This window comes from Colobus angolensis, unplaced genomic scaffold (genome assembly GCF_000951035.1).
Source record: "Colobus angolensis palliatus isolate OR3802 unplaced genomic scaffold, Cang.pa_1.0 Scaffold146, whole genome shotgun sequence".
Taxonomy (NCBI): Eukaryota; Metazoa; Chordata; class Mammalia; order Primates; family Cercopithecidae; genus Colobus; species Colobus angolensis.
In genome coordinates this window covers 4,126,383-4,146,290 of record NW_012114555.1, presented here as the reverse complement: position 1 = coordinate 4,146,290, position 19,908 = coordinate 4,126,383, and the positions used below count along the sequence as shown (strand labels likewise).

Genomic DNA, 19,908 nt, shown 5'->3' with positions numbered 1-19,908 from the left:
CCACACATTTTTAAAAATTATGGATTAATTATACAACTTTAAAAGTTATATCCTTCTTTGGCTGAATGCATATAGATAGACTGGTATAATGTGTGGCCCCCACAAAATGGAAAGGAAGAACAGCATGGAGACTTGTGAGAACAAATGCTAATGTCAAAAGCCAGGAAAACAAGATTCTTCCAAGTATCTAGATGGCTATAAAACTTCACCCTCAGGAAGAGAAATCAATCTATTTTCCAAGCAGAGAAACCCAGGAGATTTTTCTAATTATAACACTTACAACTAACATCTGCAGAAATAGATATTATCAAACTAATGGTGCTGGAATTAGACTAAATAACAGTGGGGAGAATTTAAACATTCTGTCCTTGCAGTGTGACGTGAACATTATGGTTTAGACTGTGCCTTCCCAATCTTTGTTTCTTCATCACTCGGAAACCATTTTCTTATGGGTGATTATGAGAGAAATAGCATCTGATGAGTGAACATGTTATAGAGAAAATGGGTAAGAAACCTAATTGCAAATAGACCAAGGCTGTGCAATACACAAGTCCAGATTCTAGTGGAGAGGCTACACCAGGCACTAAAACACATCCTGGGTGGGCATGCCTTGTTCAGATAACAGCCGCAGAAGGAGCTCTTGTGAAAAGCTGCTTTGGTTTTTTGTTTTGGATTCTTAGTTTTCACTGGTTACCCAGTTAAAGCTCTTATTAGACTCTATCTGGGATGGCAGGCAAGTACTAAAATATCTTTGGCACATAAAAGGGAATTAAAATAGAATGACATTTAGATGCACAATAGTGAATCACCATCATTGTCATCATGATTTTGCTACCTTGTATTTGGCAATGTTTGATTTCAAGAGGTTGACCTCTTCATGGAGTTGCTTTAATCTCTCTTGAAGGTACCTGGAAAAGAATATATAAAACTAGGAAGTGTTTAAGGGCTAAATAAAAAACACACACTGAAGTATAAGAGGAAAAAACAAAAATCACTTGCCAGAAGAGCTATCTTTTACACATAACACCTTGCCTGCTCACCAGAAAGGAGAAACACGTGCATGTTTGTGACCTTTTCTTAAATGAATGCAATCAAGGTCAAACATGCCCAAATCGCACACACCCCACGTTAAAACAGCCCTCACAGAGATCCCCTAAGGGATATCAACACAGTTTTCACATAATTCTCATTAAGACGATTCCACTGGGAAGAGAGGCAGGAAGAGGTGACACCAGACATAACATTAAGTTAGACACACACATACTGAAATTTGCCTCAGGGAAAAGAAACAGCTAAGGGAATTTCTCAATTTATTTTCTTATTCTTTTCTTTCTCCTTGATGGCAATAACAAGCAACTCTCATGGGTTCCTCGCCCTTCTCGACCTACCAAGGAAGGTGTAGGGAAAGAGAAGGTAGATGTGTGCAGCTGTGCAGGTGTGGGCTGCTTTCCTTTTTCACTTTTACAACTAATGCACGGCATTGATGTCATCATTTTGGGGGAGTGAGTTTCTTTTCAATTATAAGGCAATTTTTTCCAAAGTAAAGAGGGCTGCAAATAACTCCCAACCTGCAGGCCTGTGCAGAGCCAGCCTTCCTCCCACACACAGGCCTGGGCCTGGCCACTTGCCTGTTCTCCATACACAGGGCGTCCACGTCAATGATGCGGTTCTCATGCCCACTCAGGATATGGTTCAGCTCCTGGTTGAGCCTCTCCACTTTGTCCTGGTAGGAAGACCGTTCTTCTTTAACATCCTGAAGCTCGTCCACAGAAGCCTGCAGGTCGTGCTCCAGAGACTCAATCTAAAACCACAGGGAGTACCCTTACCCAAGATGTTCCTCAGGCACCGGATTTATGGCCAGAGATGGAGCCTCCCACTTGGTTGACTGATTTTTAGAGAGTTTATTAACACTACCCTCTTGCCCTAAACGCCACACACTGAAATACAATAACAGCTAAAAGTGAGGGATGACTTCCTGCCAGACACTTATTATATCTAAGACAGGAGAGGTGCAGCAGCTTGGAAAACCAGAACTGAACCCTCGACTACTTCAGGATGCCCTGCAGCTGCCAGTGTCTTACAAATCCATACTTTTTCAAATCCACTCTAGACCCAGAAATCTTGTTCTGCTCTTCAGTTAGTAAGAGGAAGAAAATGAACTTTAGGTTCTCTTAGATGTTACCTAACTAGGCTTGAGATTTTGCACTTGTTGAGATTTTGCCTAAGAGGCATTGCTCAGCATTTTAGCAGAAACTTGCAAAGTAAGGCCAAGTTTGTCATGTGTTGTTCTCTCCCTGTCTGTCCTGGGTAGGAGGAAAGTTTCTTGTTGTGTTCAGAACAATGGTACTCAATGGCAGGGAGCAGACCTGCCTGCTGGAGGCCAGAAACCCAAGAGTCAGCTTGGGACCCTAGTGCAGTGCCCAGGAAGTCAAAGCATTCAACGTGCATCCCAGCCACCCCATACTCTGAGAAATGGGGGACACGGTCCACTCTTGTTTGTGTTGTGTCCAGCCGTGCAAACGCATCCCCAACTCTGAATAGATGTTAGTGAGAACCTGTTCCTTAGCTCTCTCTAGCTGCTGCACCAAGTCTTCACGCTCATGGGCTGCAAAGTGTCGCATGCCGATTTCTTCGTCTCCAAGCCGTTGTTTGGCAATCGTCATCCTCAAGAGCTGCATTTTCCATTGGTAGAAAAGAAAAAGGGACAGAGAGTAAACAGATCCAAATAAAAACCAAAGGACACGAAGAAACTTTTGGAAGATAAGATACTTTCAAGAAATACTGGAGAAAGCACAAAACAAAGAAATTACTTGCCAGTATCATCAATGTTGAAAAAAATTAAAAATATAGATTGTAGTGTACACATGTATATACTGTTTAAGGCCTGGACACTCTAAGCTGGATGTCTGGTGGAGCACTGCCACTGGGAGGAAACAAACTCTGGTTCCCATTAAAATTCAGCAAAGATTCAAAAATGATAACCCAATGCTGGAAGATTCTGCTGAGATGGGCACACTCCCACACTCATAACAATGAGGTGACATTATCAAGAGCCTTACAAGTGTCCCTACCCAATGATCCAGTAACTCTACTTTTGAAAATCTGGGCCAAGAATAATTCCAGGCTGCTAACTTTAGGAAAAAATGAAAAAGTAGATTGCACTGTTAAAGAGTTTAAAAAAAAAAAAAAAAAAAACTAGAAACAATGTCTAACAATAGTGGAATGTTTAGCAAACTACAGTGCAACCAACCAAGTGGCTAATTTGCAGCTGTCTGAAATGAGGCTTATGTGAACTAGGTAACACCAGAGAACATGTCTATGATGCTATGTTAAGTGGGGGAAAAAAAGAATACTAATGTTTCTATGCAGTATGACTAAAATTATACTAAGAACTCTCTCTCTCTCTCTCTCACACACACACACAAACACACACACACACACACACAGAGAGAGAGAGAGAGAATGACCAAATGCACCCAAATATTAAAAATGTATATATTTGGCCAGGCGCGGTAGCTCAAGCCTGTAATCCCAGCACTTTGGGAGGCCGAGACGGGCGGATCACGAGGTCAGGAGATCGAGACCATCCTGGCTAACACGGTGAAACCCCGTCTCTACTAAAAAATACAAAAAACTAGCCGGGTGAGGTAATGGGCGCCTGTAGTCCCAGCTACTCGGAAGACTGAGGCAGGAGAATGACGTAAACCCGCGAGGCGGAGCTTGCAGTGAACTGAGATCCGGCTACTGCACTCCAGCCCGGGCGACAGAGTGAGACTCTGTCTCAAAAAAAAAAAAAAAAAAATGTATATATTTTGTTGATGGTGAGACTGCTGCTATCTGCTTTTTACTTTCTAACTTTTAAAATATTCATTCACTGCATGAATTTCATAATATGCCTTTATTTATGTTTTAAAATCCTCAGGAATAAAATTGCAGTCTTCCAAAACATAATTTTCCAAAAGATCCCTGCAGAACCCATAGCTTTCCCAGACTCCAGAGCCAAGATCCACCTGCAGCTCCAAACCTTCTAGGTGGGGCTGCAATGGAAACAGTGTGAGAGGCCCAAGAAGACCCCAGTGGTCTCAGCGCATCCCCTACCTGCCCATCACAACTCCAACGATCGCCACTGAAGAGTGACTTTCAAAAGTTATGGCAGTGCTTTCCAATGTTTCTTTTATGGAGGTTTTAATCTGATTCCACGCCTCCCCATAGGGCAGATGTGGATGGGTTTCATATATGAACGGGAGCCTGAGGACAGTTTTTCACTGTCACACTGATCCGACCCAGGCAGGAGTGCCCGCGGGGGGCATGCTTTTCCTTGTTCCTGCATGAATCTTAAGGGATTCATTGCCAGTCCAGAAAATGGCTTAATTTTCAGAGTCTCTGAAGGATTTATGGGCAGGTGAGAGATAGGAAGTTAATTTAAGCCAAGGAAGAATATTAACTAAATTGAAATAATAAATAATAGCAAGGAACTTTGAAAGAAATGATGACTAAAGAAAAGTAAAGTACATTTTCAAATGACACTTACTTTGGGTCCCTATTTGAAAACTACTCAGTTGAACTCAGCAAATATTTGCTGTGTCCCTACCAAGAGCAAAAGCACCATTGGGACTGGGTGGACAGTGTCCCAGGCAGGTGGAACAGACCGTGCAAAGGCAGGCAGAAGATGCAGGACGCTTAGATGTGCAGATGGCTGCACTTCCTGGAATCTGGTTACAAGCGATCCTCATTATCCATGGATTCTGTATTTGTGAATCTGCCTGCTTGCTGAAATTTATTTTTAACCCCAAAATCAATATTTGCAGTGCTTTCATGGTCACTGTCAGACATGCAGAGAGTGGCAAAAAATTACAGTCGCCCGACACACATGTTCCCATGGAGGTCAAACAAGGCCACATTCTGCCTTCTTGTTTTAGCCCTTGGACTGTAGACAAATGTCCTTTTCATGATCTAGTGAGTGTCACCACATTTGTTACATTTTTGTGCTTTTCATTGGTGACTTTGCTGTTTCAAGTGGCCCCCACGCATAGTGCTGAAGGGCTGGACGTGCTTGCACTTAGTGTTATCAGTGCAAGAAGGCTGTGAAGCGCCTGATGGAGACAATATGTGTGTTACAGAAGCTTCCTCCAGGCATGAGTGACAGTGCTGTTGAACTCAGTTCAAGGTTCATGAATTAACCGTATATGTCAAATAAGGTGATGTTAAACAGAGACACACATATAACAAGGTTATGATCGATCAGTTGACAAAAATGTTGTGACCAGAGGCTTACAGGAACCTAACCTTGCATTTCTCCTAGGAGCAATGGTTCAGTATTCACTAATCCAGTAGTTGGCAGTGACTTTACAGAACAAATTTGTAGCAAAACTGGTAATTCCACTGAAAGCTGATATACAAAAACTCGATTACATCACACAACTCTTGGCTTGGGACATCAGAATCCCAAAAGCGGATACACAGGAAGGCAAACAGCAAAACAAATTTAAAAAAGTCTATCAGATCTGAGGGTCTAGAAACAAGACAACGCCTGGCTTTCAGTACAAGGCCAACAGGAGGCTCAGGTCATGTCTTTGAAAGCAGGGTATTTTTCTTGGTCTATGAAAAGCCATACTGACAGCCTGAACTTTAAGTAATAAAACACTGTGGTTTTCTATTCCCAATATGCTTCACTGAGCACTTAATTTAGAATTGCACAATTATGTTTGCTTAATGCCAATTAATTATTAAACATGTTTATTGAGGTCTGACAGCCATATAAGAGAGTCATCGTTTATATACTGGATGCCTGTTAAGCTTCAATAAATATGTTAACAATCATTTGGTGTTTAATGTGCATACAATATCGGCTGTTAAATCTCAGGGCCAGACTGGTTGAAACACTTATTTTTAAAAGTGAGGCCCAAGTTGGTAATACCTGGATCATTAGTTGGGTCTGAAGCTCAAGTGCAGTCAGCTGAGGGGGTCTAAGAAGTCACCGCAGGGGAGACAGCAGAGCCCCAGGGAGAAGGCTCCTGCCTTCCCAGCTGACAGGTGGTGTGCACTGGAGTTGGCCCACCTAGGGCCTGCATCCTGGTCCCACAGTCTGTGAGCTGTGCAACCTCAGGACCTTGTCTGAACTTCTTGGAGTCTCAATATCCTCCTCTGTAAAAACACAGCAGTAAAAGTGTAGCCTCAGAGAAGTGCTGTAGGCATGAAGTGAGAGAGCAGGGCTGAGTTAAACGAACACTGAACTCAGGGGCGTTCAAATACTCATATATACGAGTTAGGGGATTAAATAGAAGAGGGAAGAGAGGATGAGAGAGAAATAAACCAAAACATTGGGTGATTCTCCCAATTTCTATGCTCAATATCCCTGCTGGAGAGTAAGGGGGAGAGGGTGACTGATAATATATTTATGCAAAGTCACACTGTTCTATTTTTACATGGTACCACTATTCTGAAGCATACATACACCATGAAAGCTTTGGACAATTTCAAAGGACAATCGGGGGAATTCTGGCTACGTACAAGTTTCTGCCTCTTACGTGCTGACTTCAGAACCTAACCCTAAGTAAGAAAAGATGGGACTTCTCTTCAATGCTTAGCACAGGCCCTGGAGTATATAATGTGTTTAATAAATAATAAATGTTAGGGGCTCTTATGATTATTGTAATTATCATCATCCTCCTCCTCCATGTATGTTTCCCCACACAGAAGCCCACTAGGGAAGTCCGACCTTTCTTCTAAGCTAGAGAAAGCAGAGCTCCCGAGCCAACCTTATCTGTGTAGTGCAGGCAAATGATGTTGATTTTCCACCTTGGAAAATGGCTGTGAAGCAACCGCCGCTCAGGGCACTTAATTTCCTCAAACAGCGCCATCAAAACTGCACAGCCAGCCTCCCTGTGCCAACCCACAAAGTGGATCAGTGCCTTGCACAGCACCCGCGCCGCCACCAATAGACGCATTCAGTTGCTGATTTAGATAGAAATAAATGTTTATGAATGAATTATGGGTGTGAGTCGTCAGCTTGCGGATGAGGTGCAGCTGCAGCTGGGAAGTGGCTGAGGGACATGGCCGCAAAACAATGTGGTAAAATGGCTTCTGGGTGCCCTGCCCCCAACTCTGCCAAGAGCCTGCTCAATCCGTCCTCCATGAAGCCTGCCCAGGCCTTCCAAGTCGGAATGACTTGCTCCTTCCTTGATCTCTTCTCAGCCTTCGTCTCCCACAGTCCTCAACATTCTCTACCTCATCCTATTTTCATTTACCTGAATCTGTTTTACCTAACAGTGAGAGGCAGCCAGGTGCAGGAGCAGCTATTCTCTGGGTATTATCTACATTCAGATCCAGCTTCTACTAATCCTAGCTATGTGCCCTTGGCAAGCTCTCTAACGCTGGTGGGCTACATGTGACTTGTTTTTTTTTTTTTTTTTTAAAAAAAAGGATAAAATCTATCTTGTAGGCAGGACAGCCATGTATGGCTGCCCAGGCTGTGCACTGCACAACTCCATCTGTGGAGATCACATTACCACAATGGGAAGATATAATGCAATGATCACTGTCCATGTAACTTCATGAGCTTTCAAAGTGCAATCCCCAGTTACAGTTGGTATAGGTACAGTTCTTATACAGTGGCTGTCAATTTGCCAGAGCTATTGAGAGGGTCAAATGAAAGAATCATTAACAGGAAGTGGAGGCTAGCCCTTCCTTGCCCCCAGTCCTCATGTACTGCTGTAGATAGCTCACCTGGGGAGAGGTCAGCACCAAAAGGCATTTATTAAACATTCATCTGGAGTGGCACTGTGCTGGGCAACTCAAAAACAAGACCCTGCCTATTATTTCCTTACTTTTCCTGTTAGTTTCCTCCACATCCTCTCCAAATGTCCCCTTACCTTTTGAAAATACCTTCAATAAAACTGGACGTGAGAGATTAAAAAGGCTCCAAGTGGGCCACCTATTGTGTACACCAGAGTCCAAATTCCTAGATTTATATGACATTCCAGTTTTAGTTTCAAACAAAATAATTTGTCACTTAAATCAAAACAGTAGTTTTCATCCTCTGTCTCCTACCCTGGAGATCATCACGCACGCACTCATTAGTGTGTATATGGATGTCGCCCAGTTAACAAGCTCCCAATGTAGTCCAAGCAAGCAATGTGCTAGCAGTTTTCCTTACACCACTGATAGATACCCCCAAGTGGCTCTTCACAGCACTGAGATCCGCACAGAGCCTCTACTAGGGCTGAAGAGGCACAACATTACTTGCTCCCACCTGCCTCCTGACCCCATTTCTAACCATCCCCCTATGTCTGTGCTCCAGCCATGCCGGCTTCCCTCCCTTGTCCTAAACATGCCACTCTCATGTCTGTCCCGGGCCTTTGCACTTCCTCTGCCTTTGGAAGAGCCCACTCACAGGTCTGTCCAGAACCCACTTCTTTGGTCTCATGCAGGTCAGATCAGATCTCTACTGTCGAGAAGTCTTCTCTGCACGTTATCGCCAGAGGCATTCACCCCTAAGCCACTCTCAACCCACACTGCCCTGCCTCCCTGTCTTCATCATCCTTACCAGAAATAATCACATTCATCTGCTTGTGTCCATCCCACTGTCAGCTCCATCACGGCATGAACCTTGCTTGTCAAATGCACTGAAACACCTTGGCCTCCACAACCGTGTCTGGCTAACCATAGCCCGTCCTCAAATGCTTCTCAGATCTATTAAATAGGAAGTCCCCATTCTGTGCTCCCCACAAGTCTCAGAGGCAGGCACTGTCATCTCCTCTTTACAGTGGAGAGAACCCCCTGAGAAGCTGGCACAGGGCTCTGAGGCCAGTGTGAACTGGCCAAAAGCTTCAGGACGAGGGCACCGTGACCCATTGGGAACCATGTACAAATCAGTGGGCCAGGCCAGGTGTGGTGGCTGACACCTGTAATCCCAGCACTTTGTGAGGCTGAGGCAGATGTATCACTTGAGGTCAGGAGTTTGAGGACAGCCTGGCCAACATGGTGAAACTCCGTCTCAACTAAGAATACAAAAACTAGCTGGGCATGGGTGGTGCGCACCTGTAGTCCCAGCTACTCAGGAGGCTGAGGCAGGTGAATTGCTTGAACCCGCAGGCAGAGGTTGCAGTGAGCCAAGATCACGCACTGCACTCCAGCCTGGGTGACAGAGCAAGACTCCATCTCCAAAAATAAAAATAAAAATCAGTGGGCCACAGTGCCTGGGCCTGAAGCTTTTGGCCAGGTAACACTTAGCACTAATGTGCCATGCCATGCACTGTCCTAGGTGCTGATCCCCATTCACCCATTTAAGTCCACCAAGCACCCTGGCAGGTATTGTTGCTATCCTTATTTGCACGAGAAGCTGAGACAGAGGGAGGTGGAGGAACTCGCCTATGTCACAAATCTTGTAAATGGCAGTCAGGAATTGAGCCCTGGCAGTTCAGGGCTCTGAAGTCTATGCTGTGCTGCCTCTCTTCACAACTGTGGCAACAATTCCTACACAGCAGCTCCCCTGGAGAATGTGCTCTATGTCAAGTGCTTTATAGAACTTTTTAAATTTAATCCTCACAAAAGGCAAACTGCACGCCTTCCACACCAAGCCCCTGACTCCCTAAGCTCGCTCTCCTCACAGGGTCTTTGGATTTCACACCCCTCGTCCCTATATCCGACCCTTCCCACCACACTTCCTTCAGTGTTCTGTGTCACCCACATGAGCAGAGGGCCTTCCCCAACCACCTGATATAAACAGCATCCCTGCCCCACCTGAGCTGTATTCTCTAGCCCCTTATTCTGCTTTAGTTTTTTATTTAGCACTTATCACCTCCTGACATATTATACCACAGTTCATCAAATATAAAACTCTATGAACTTTAAGAGCCACCACTGTGCACCTTTAAAAAGAGGTAGTTATGTCAATCATAACTACACAATATACCAACTGTATCAGAGATGTCCAAATGAGAAAACTGTGCATCTCGGAATCTGTGAAATATGATTTATTTGCTTACTGTCCATCTGCCCCCACTAGAACGAAACCCCCATGGGAGCAGGGATGCACTGATATTGTTTGCTGTTAGCCCTAGACCAGACAGTCCATCCTCAACAAATACGTGTTGAAATGAATTGCACTGAACCAACCTCCATGAGGCAAGTACTACTGCTATCCCCATTGTACAGATGAGAACAACTAAGGCACGAAGAAGTCAAGGAATTGTCCCAAGATCACACAGCCAAGAAGCCCCTGAATTACTGTCAGATAGTTCAGCACATGTTGCTCCCAGAGTCAAAATCTTCAGTGTCGCATCAAGCAGTCTTAAAGAAGCTCTGATTTACTTTTATTTTAGTGTGTAATTTGGATATGGTGTATGATAAAACAAGCCTTGGGCAGAGATATCTTTCAGTTCTCCACTAGGAAGTGTAATTATGTTCACAGCCTATGGGATGAATATCTGAAAACCATGCTGTTTTGGTCACATGGTCTACCCAGACTATGAGCTCATGTAAGCCATAGCAGGCTCAAATAAGGTATCTGAAGACCAAGTGTATCCAATTCACTTACAAATAAAACATGAGAGACTGCTGAACTAGACTGGCTGCTTGCTGAACTCGCTGAGCATTGCCTATAGTTCATGATCAAGATCCCACGTAGAACAAGACATGATAGGGCGGGGAGGCGGGGTGCGGTGAAGGCCCCTTCTCACTCGTTGTAATTCTTCATAATTAATTTCTATAGTGCCCCAAGGTCCAAGCTTTTCATTAGAGTTCCATCTTCACTTCAGTTTCTTGCAGGTTAGGACATCTCTCTGCTCCCTTTGAAGCATAAAGTGAAACAGCTTCCCTTTAAAGAGCTCTCTGATCCCTCATCCTGGACCATTACAAACATCCACAGCTGAGCACTCCTTTTTAGCGAAGTGTACTTTAATTAGTCACCTGCACACTCATTGGTCTGTCTTTATTGGCTTGTAGCTGTATCTTAATTGATTTGCTCACCAAATTCATCCAAAAGTCCCATGTCAATAGAGGTATGTTCACAGAAGGTCTCTATCATTTTATGGCACCAATGCCACATAAAACAGAGGTATCTAAAGACCTTCAGCTGGTGTAACATAAAACTCATTATTAAGGGCAAAACTCTGTGTTTATGCAATATCACAACAGCTAAATTTAAATTTGCCAGCAGGGGCCCAGGAAGTATAAATGTATGACATTGGTAGGAGCATTCATCTATCAAAAACTTTCTTGCCTTTGAACACATCGCACTGTATTATTGGCCTTCTGCACAAAAGTGCCATAATCTTTAAAGCAAACAGACAAGAAGACCAACTGCCATCTGTCCCAGTGGGAACATGAGTTGCTGCTTCTGACGTATCCTATTAGATGCTTATTCCACAAGGGGCATACAAAATGCAAGAAAGTTTCCAGGAGCTCGGCACCAAAGCAATAATGCTTGATGCTGGTGAAGTCAAGGCTGGTGATGAGGAGGGCTGACTTTTGGGGATCCATCTGCCACATGCCAGGTGTCTCACTAGGATCATTGTCTCTACTGGGGGGGGACATATCTAGTTCATTGGAAATAGCTTATCAATAGAGAGGAAGATCTTAAGATTTCTGGTGGAATTCTTGCACAAGTGGATTCTAAGTCAATATGGGTGCATGCTGTGCTAAAGATAACAGCAACACTTACCCTCTGTTAAGTGCTTGCTAGGTGTTATGAACCATGCAACACCCTTTACAAATGATATTGCATGCAAGTCCATTCCTAAATCATTAAATCTCATTGTCCGTTCTCTTTTCTTCTCAGACTAAGCACCGTCTGATGAAATTACTTATGTATTTTATTTTCTTATTATCTACTGCCCAACTAGCATATCAGCACCATGGGAGCTACTACCCTGTCTTTCTTATTCTTTGATGTGTCCTCAGCTGCTAGAATGTTAATTGGCATGTAGGAAGTCCACAATTACGTGGGGAATAAATGATGTGAATAAATGATTAAACAATTCTATGAGAAGTATTATTATTGTCACTTTGCAGATGAGGAAACTGCGGCCTGGAGAGAAAACTAACTTGCCGAAGGCCACAGACAATAATTGGCAGAATGAGAACATAAACCTGGGTCTGATAATTTTAAAAGGTGGACCTCTTGGGCTGCACTACACTGCTCCACTTCACAGAGGCAGGCTGGAGCTCTCCTTTCCTGGAGTCCAAATATTTCCAAGTTCAGTGACTTCACTCTGGTAACCTGACATTTGTCATGGCACCAGTATCTATCACACAGACATTGGCAAAGGCAAAACGTTACAAGTCAGGCTTCTTCTTTCAGAGAGCTGGTTCAGGAGCACACTTCAGGGAATGGTAGTCCCCCTAATTCTTGGTATCAGCTACCTGCGGTCAACTGTGGTCTGGAAATATTAAATGGAAAATCCCGGAAATAAAAAATTCATAAGATTTATATCGTATGCCGTTCTGAGTAGCATGATGCAATCTCGTGTCCTGGTCCATCCCACCTGGCCCTGCCAGAGAGATGCAAATCCTTCCTTTGTCCAAGGTCCATGCTGTCTACACTACCCACCCCTTAGTCACTGAGTAGCCATCTCAGGTATCAGATCAACTGTCATGGTATTGCAGTGCGTGTGTTTAAGGAATCCTTATTTTACTTAATAATGCCCTGGCCAGGCATGGTGGCTCATGCCTGTAATCCCAGCACTTTGGGAGGCTGAGGTGGGTGGATCATGAGGTTAAGAGATTGAGACCATCCTGCCTAATGTGATGAAACCCCGTCTCTACTAAAAAATACAAAAATTAGCTGGGCACGGTGGCACGTGCCTGTAGTCCGAGCTACTCAGGAGACTCAGGCAGGAGAATTGCTTGAACCCAGGAGGTAGAGGTTGCAGTAAGCTGAGACTGCACCACTGCACTCCAGCCTGGCGACACAGTGAGACTCCATCTCAAAAAATAAATAAATAAAATAAAAAAGAATGACACCAAACAGAGATTGCACCACTGCACTCCAGCCTGGCAACAGAGCGAGACTCATCATAGATAAATACATACATACATACATACATACATACATACATACATACATACATACAAACAATAAAAAAGTAATGACCCCAAACACAAGAGCAGTGATGCTGGCAACTTGGCCATGCCAAAGAGAAGCCACATACTGCTTCTTTTAAGTGAAAAGGTGAAAGTTCTCAACTTAAGGGAAAAAAAAATCATATGCTGAGGTTGCTAAGATCTACAATAAGAACCAATCTTCTATCCATGAAATTGTAAAGAAGGAAAAAGAAATCTGTGCTAGTTTCGCTGCTGCACCTCAAAACTACAAAAGCTATGGCCACAGTGCATAAATGATCGGTGAAGATGGAAATGGCATTACATTTGTAGGTAGAAGACATGAAGACAAACGGGCTCTGATTGATGGCAACCAAGTTGTGCACTAACCCAGGTTTCAGGCATCCACTGGGGGTCTTGGGAAGTATCCCCCAGATAAGGAAGGACTGCTGTCTTTGTGATTCCAATGTCCTCTGCTAGTTTTGCTCTTTGACCTACTAATCCTTAAGTTCTCTGAGACCCCTTTTTTCCTCCTGATCCCTTTTTCCTAAATCTGTTCTTTTCTTAATGCCCAGAAGAAGAACAGGCCAACCTCTGGGGCAGGCCAAGGGGAGCTGCGGCTGTCTCTGTGGCCCCAGCACTGCCTGAGTCTTTCCTCATTCCTTATAGCCTGATACACTGAGAGCCCTGGGCAACGTGCAAAGCTTTTCCACGGTAATGCGTGGCTTCATGAGCCCTCCTTTTCCCAGAAGTCTCCTTTAACCTTGTTAATCTTTAAGAACTGTAATTTTTAAGGAAGGGGAGGGTATCCAGTAGGTTTCCCTTTTCACATCTCTCATCTGGTTTGGCTTGGAAGTTTGTGTTAGTTTGGGAGCCTGAGAAATTCTTGGGCACTGGACAGAGATCGCAGGAGGTAATCGATCACACAGGTCCCCCATCACAGGATGCCCATGTTGGCACAACAATGCTTCCCCCTGCCCCATGGGAGAGCTAAGCTGCTTGGAAGCCAGGGTGGCAACAAATCTTTCAGGAGGCTGTTTGGAAATGCTTTATGGCCCACAGGGTTACAAGGCTCTAGCTGAACAAATGGAAAAATTAGTCTACCCTAAAATATCCAAGGCAAGTAATTTCCTATCACCTTGTTTTTCAAATGTACTTAACATCTAGAATCTCGGCTTCTCAAAATATGGATGAGGGTCATCAGTTAAAATGGCAACTCAGAGATAAAAATCTTCTACTTTAACAGTCACTCATAAAATGACGCCATCAGCCCTGCTGCTTGGCCTCAGAGTTAGGAGTCCAAAAACAACAATTATTAAGTATTCTTGAATTTAACAGACTTGAACCAGCCAACGAGCAGGACACTTATCCTTTGCCCCTCAAGGCTCAGCAACTGACCCTCTGCTCTCTCCACAGAAGCTCCTCAAAGAGACGTATCTGGGGTTAGTTCCCCCTCTGTTGGGACAGTTTGCTTTTCTGCAAAGCTTTTCCAGGGTAATGTGTGGCTTCGTGAGCCCTCCTTTTCCCGGAGGGCTCTTCTAACCTTGTTAAACTTTAACTGTAATTTTCAAGGAAGGTTCCTTTCTCCAAATTTCTAAACTACTTCTCACTCCACAAAGTACTGATGACAACCAGATGGCAGTTGGTCTGTTTATTTCTTGCATGTTTTTTTTCTTTTTCTCTTCCTCTTCCTTGAATCCTTTTTTGCTTCTTTTCGTTCCCTTTATTCATTCATTCGTTCATTCCATTCCACTCCTTCAATAGAGATTATAAAATACCTCCCTATGAGGAACTAAGAATGCTAATTTATAGGATACAGATGGAAATTCGGCCTTCAAAGAGCTTCCCCTTGGGGCTGGCAGTGCCACACAAGTGTGAGCAGAGGGGCACAGCAAGATGTGCAGGCTGCACGGGACTGACGCCTAAGAGCTGGAGAAGGCTGCATTTGATCTACGACCTGGGAGAGGAGCAGAAGCTTGCAGGAGAAGTAAAGGGGAAGAGTATTCCAGATTGAGCAAACAGCAGGTGCAAAGGTCCTGTGGCTACAGGCAGTGTAGCTCAGCAAAGGGGCTGAAATTAGTGCTCTAGGGCTCAAGTATGAAGTGACCAGGAGCAAAGATGTGGCTGTAGAAATCAGTAGGGGTCAGACCATGGGGGCCTAGCACACCGTGATCATGGAGGCCTAGCGCACCAAGAGGTAGAACTGAATGCAGAAAGTGATGGAAGAGTTGAAGTAGAAAGTGCCTTAATTTAAAAAAAAAAAAAAACTGAAGGTTTAACTCATTCTGTACCACACAGCCACAGGAACCTGGGAACAGGGGCTTCCCAGGTTCTCAAGAAAGTCTGGTGTCATTATGGAATGGGTAATCTGGCCTCTAGGTGGGGGATGGGGGAAGGATGATCGTGACTCACACGAACCTGAAAATAAACCAGCCCTGCAACTTTAGAGGCAAATGAGAATAAATGGAATCTCTGGGGCTCACTGCAGTTAAGACTTTTTTTTTTTTTTTTTTTTGAGGGAGAGAGGCCAGATACTGAAATGGGGAGGTTTGCTGAACAATAGAACATCTTCCCCTGCCCCTTTGGGCAGGCAAACTTCTTCATAGGCCATGAATAGGAGTCACTAAATTCTAAACCTAAGGTGAGAAGACAAAGTTTGATAAATGTGCCCAGGTACAGGAATAAAGACCCAGAGAGCATGCAGATCACAAAGTTCAGACTGTGACAACCTGTGCTCAGTGTTAAACACACAAACATGCTCTCTCACGCACACCAACACACTCACACACATGCCCTCCCTTTCTTTTCTTTCTTTTTGAGAGAGATGGGGTCTCATTGTGTCATCCATGCTAGAGGTCACTGGCATGATTATGGTTCTCTGCAGCCTCAACCTCCGGGCTCAAACAATCCTCCGGCCTCAGCCTCTGGATTATCTGGGGCTACAAGCGTGCCACCACGCCTGGCTGCTCTCTCTTTGTTTCTGTGAACTGTCAGTTGCAAACGTCAATTCCTAAAATTCTCATACCTAAAAGGCAAAAGAATTGAAAGTGACCAAAAGATGAGACAGGGGCACATTTAGGAAAGTTGAGGGGAGGAGCAGCTCAGCAAAAAAAAATGAAATAGAAAAAATATGTTATCAGTCAGTCAAGAAGAGTCACGGCTCCAGAAGTCACATCTTAAATATGTTTCAGTATTTCACGGGTTTATAAACTCCTCTAGTATTCTCATGGGCTTAAAGAAAACTATTGCATACATTTTGTTTTATTCTCCAGCAAATCTTGCCCTGCTGCTATCACTTGAGGAAGTGAGTAAGAAGGTCTGTCCTTTAATTATTGACCAAACACCTAGGTTACAGAGCTTAAATCCTTTTAATGATGCATAAAACCACACAAGGGGCCGGATTAGCTTGTCCAGTGTTAATTAGAGCCTTTCCTGCACGTTCTTTCCCACCCTTTATTTCATGACCAGGAATAGTAAAGCCTAAGTTTTCAAATTTATGTTAAATCCAAGAGGTTAAAAAAATTTAAGACCAGTTAAGTGGAGAAGAAGCTGTGTAAAGAAGGCTTACTAGATGTATATATGCCCTCAAGTCAGGACTCTCAAGCCAGCAGTATGCAGCACCCTCTCTGATGTCTTGTTACGGAAGAGCTCTCTGGATGACCCAGGCAATTCTATGCATTTTTTAAAGAGTGAGCATTTTTCAAAATGGCTCCTTCTAATAACCAACAACTAACTCCCAGCAATGATGAAAGTCACCATCATTTGTCAAGCAATTTGGTAACATCTAAAAACAGTTCCCTAAGAACTGCGCCCCTCCACCACACCGCGCGCGCGCACACACACACACACACACACACACACACACACACTATAGTTTTCTTGAGTCCACTTTCAAAGCCATCTCTGTTGCAAAAGCCGCCTCTGGCAAGGAGTTGGAAATGAATCAATCTTGGCAAAACGGGAAATGATTTTGGGGGACAGAATTAAACTTGGGTAGTTTTTCTTTCCTTTCTCAATTGTACTTTTGTTCGTAGCTTCAGCTGGGAGAGAGAGTGCACACATTTAGTTGGGAGTTTATGAGTTCATATTTTATAATTAACGTTGCCAACAGGGGAGTTTGATTAACACCAAGCAGTGGATTTTGAGCAATGTTCCATACAAATTGCCAAATTTAGCAATAAAATAAATTGGTTATGCGAACATAATTAGTAGGATGACTATTTAAAATTCAAAACCGAATGTGAATAATTCCAAATCATCTGAGCCACAAATCCATTATTTGTATATAAGGGGGAAAGTATAACATTTGGGTTTTATTTTGCCCTCAACCACAGTGTTATTCACCACCAAGCTGAACATAATGAAACTTCCACAATGGGTTGTAGAAATATTTTAGAGCCACTGAGAAACACACATACACATGCATGCACACACATAGAGGGAATGTAAAAAGGCAAGATATGCTAAACTGTGAATTTTCATTATAAATTTAAAAATCTATAACAAACTTTTCAACAAATGCTGCATTACATTTTTCCAATGTGCAATATATAAACCTCGAATGCCCAGTTTTGCAGCAGAGCTTTCTCCCTGTAAATACTCATAGTACCTTGTTGTCACCCTGGACTTCTCCAAGCCTTTGCTGAAGTTCTTTAATTTCTTCTCCCAGATGTTTATTTCGGTCCTGAGAATCTCTCAATAGTTGTGCAAGATTCGCCTAGAAATATCAACACATTATGAAATAGAATCAGAAATGGAGAAGTAGATAAATGCAGGGCTCTATGGGATGCTGGCATCTAACCCCAGCTGAACCCCACAAAGCCTGTTAGAGTAAACACATATATGAATGCAGCCAGTGTGTGAATCACGCCACTACAATGGCACGCAGGAAAATGAAGTTGGCCATGAACCTCAATTTGGGGATATTCTTTTGTTTCCAGAATGGCTCACAGAGGGCAGTCAGACAAGCAATGGAAGAGTCAGTCTTATTTGCGTTAAAAAAAAAAAAAAATTGTGAGGCTGAGGCAGGAGAATTGCTTGAACCCGGGAGGTGGAGGTTGCAGTGAGCTGAGCTGAGATTGTGCCACTGCACTCCACACAGAGCAAGACTCCATCTCAACAAAAAAAAAAAAGAGAGAGAGAAAGAGAGTTTATCACTAAAAATCTTGAAAATGGACATAGAGTTCAATTGTAAAATTTGGGCCAGCCCAACAATATAGAAAAAGCTTCATTTTCTTGTTTAGATAGCTTTTTTTTTCTTCAAATATATGTTGTCTCAAGAGTTTTTGTGTGTGACCTCAATGCCTAGAATTTTGATTACAATTCCAGTGGGCGGCCAGAAAAGAGGTCAGTGACGAGCAACAGTTTCTGAAATCAGGATCCAGAAGAAATGCAACAGTTTCCTGGGCTGGTTTTCTCCTTCTTTATTTCCTTATTTTACCTCATATCTGGGAGAAGTACTAAATAGCCAGGATAATCGCTTTCATTCCCATCTTCATGACATCATCCTTTCCTTAAGATTTGCCTCCTGTTGGGATTCAGGTCCCTCCGATCTCCATGGCTGGTCCATCAGCTAGCCTCCCCTTTCAGTGTGGCTCCATCTCACAGCCTCATCGTTCCTTTTCCCAGAGCATGCAGACACCTTTTGCCATATCCTCACCCCTTTCCCACATTTCCTGAACCTGGGATTCCTGGCCGCCCATCTAGCTACCTACTCCAGCCTTTTACTCACATTCCTCCTCGCGCACGTGGCTTCTTGTTCTCCTGTACTATTCTTATTTTGCTAATGGACTTGCCCTAATTCTCACCTGACTTATCACATTCTTATTGAAACTTAGCAGGGAGAGACTGCAAGCTACTGAAAAGCAGAGATTCTGCTTTCTGCTTCCTCTGCTTCCATGTGCATTGTTCCAGACAGTGCTCAGGTACCGACGAGTGTTTTAAAAGCTCATGATGAATAAATGAAGGAAGAAAGGAGGAAAGGAAGCAAGTAAGCAATCCGAACAGTCCTCCTGGAAGGGGAAATCATTCAAGGAGAGCCAAACAAGGGATATTAGAGATGATCTTAATATGAAAGAATCCTTTCCTGCTACAGCTGAAGAAACCCAAATCCGGAGAGGTTAGGGAACTAAGCCAGACTGGAATGGCGACATTTCCAAATACTTCAATGCTAAAACTTTGGGGAATATGCACCTATGGTGGGTACTAAAAAGAGAATTAAAGGGAAAAGATAACGACTACATGTTGAATGACTTGCCTTATCCCATTTATCCTGTTGTCTTACCTGCCAGGTCTCCCCAACTCATGCGCACCTCCCTGTGGTCCCCCACACAGACCAGGCATGATCCTATCTCAGTGACAGGGCCCTGCTCTCTCTGCTTGGAATGCTCTCCCTCCAGACAGTCTCTTGGTTCACTTCCTCACCTCCTTCAGTCTTTGCTCAAAGGTCACCATCTCAACAGGGTCCATCTTGACCGGTTGATTTAATAGTGAAACCTTCCCTTGTGCTACCCTATCTTTTTTTCTGGAGCACTTGCCATCTGTTAACATACCATACCATTTACTTCATGGTTCATTGCTTACTGTTGACTCCTTGTCTCCCTCTCCTTACTAAAACGTAAGTTCCATGAAGGGCAAGGAACTTCGTTGTCCTTACTGACCTCTTCCAAGCACGTAGTAGATGCTCCATAACTATTTTTAAAATAAGAGGCAATAAGCTGCGTGTGGAGGTTGCGCTCTCACCAGGAGAGATCAGGAATAATAAGAGTGTGCACCAAGACTGAAACCAGTGCCTGGCATGGAGACTTGCATAGAAAATCATTCATTCCTGGCTGGCTGCTGAGGCTCACACCTGTAATCTCAGCCCTT

General features: G+C 43.7%; 1 protein-coding gene across 1 annotated transcript in view; it reads right to left on the bottom strand.

Annotated features, from left to right (window-relative positions):
• Nucleotides 1–19,908, bottom strand: part of CCDC149 (coiled-coil domain containing 149) — a 67,100-nt gene that overhangs the window by 27,478 nt on the left and 19,714 nt on the right. Inside the window, exons 3-6 of the mRNA XM_011935655.1 lie at nucleotides 17,651–17,758; nucleotides 2,556–2,672; nucleotides 1,629–1,801; nucleotides 836–908 (exon numbers count right to left, since the gene is read on the bottom strand). Coding sequence (XP_011791045.1) covers nucleotides 836–908; nucleotides 1,629–1,801; nucleotides 2,556–2,672; nucleotides 17,651–17,758 — 471 coding nt within the window. The remainder of the gene's footprint in view (nucleotides 1–835; nucleotides 909–1,628; nucleotides 1,802–2,555; nucleotides 2,673–17,650; nucleotides 17,759–19,908) is intronic.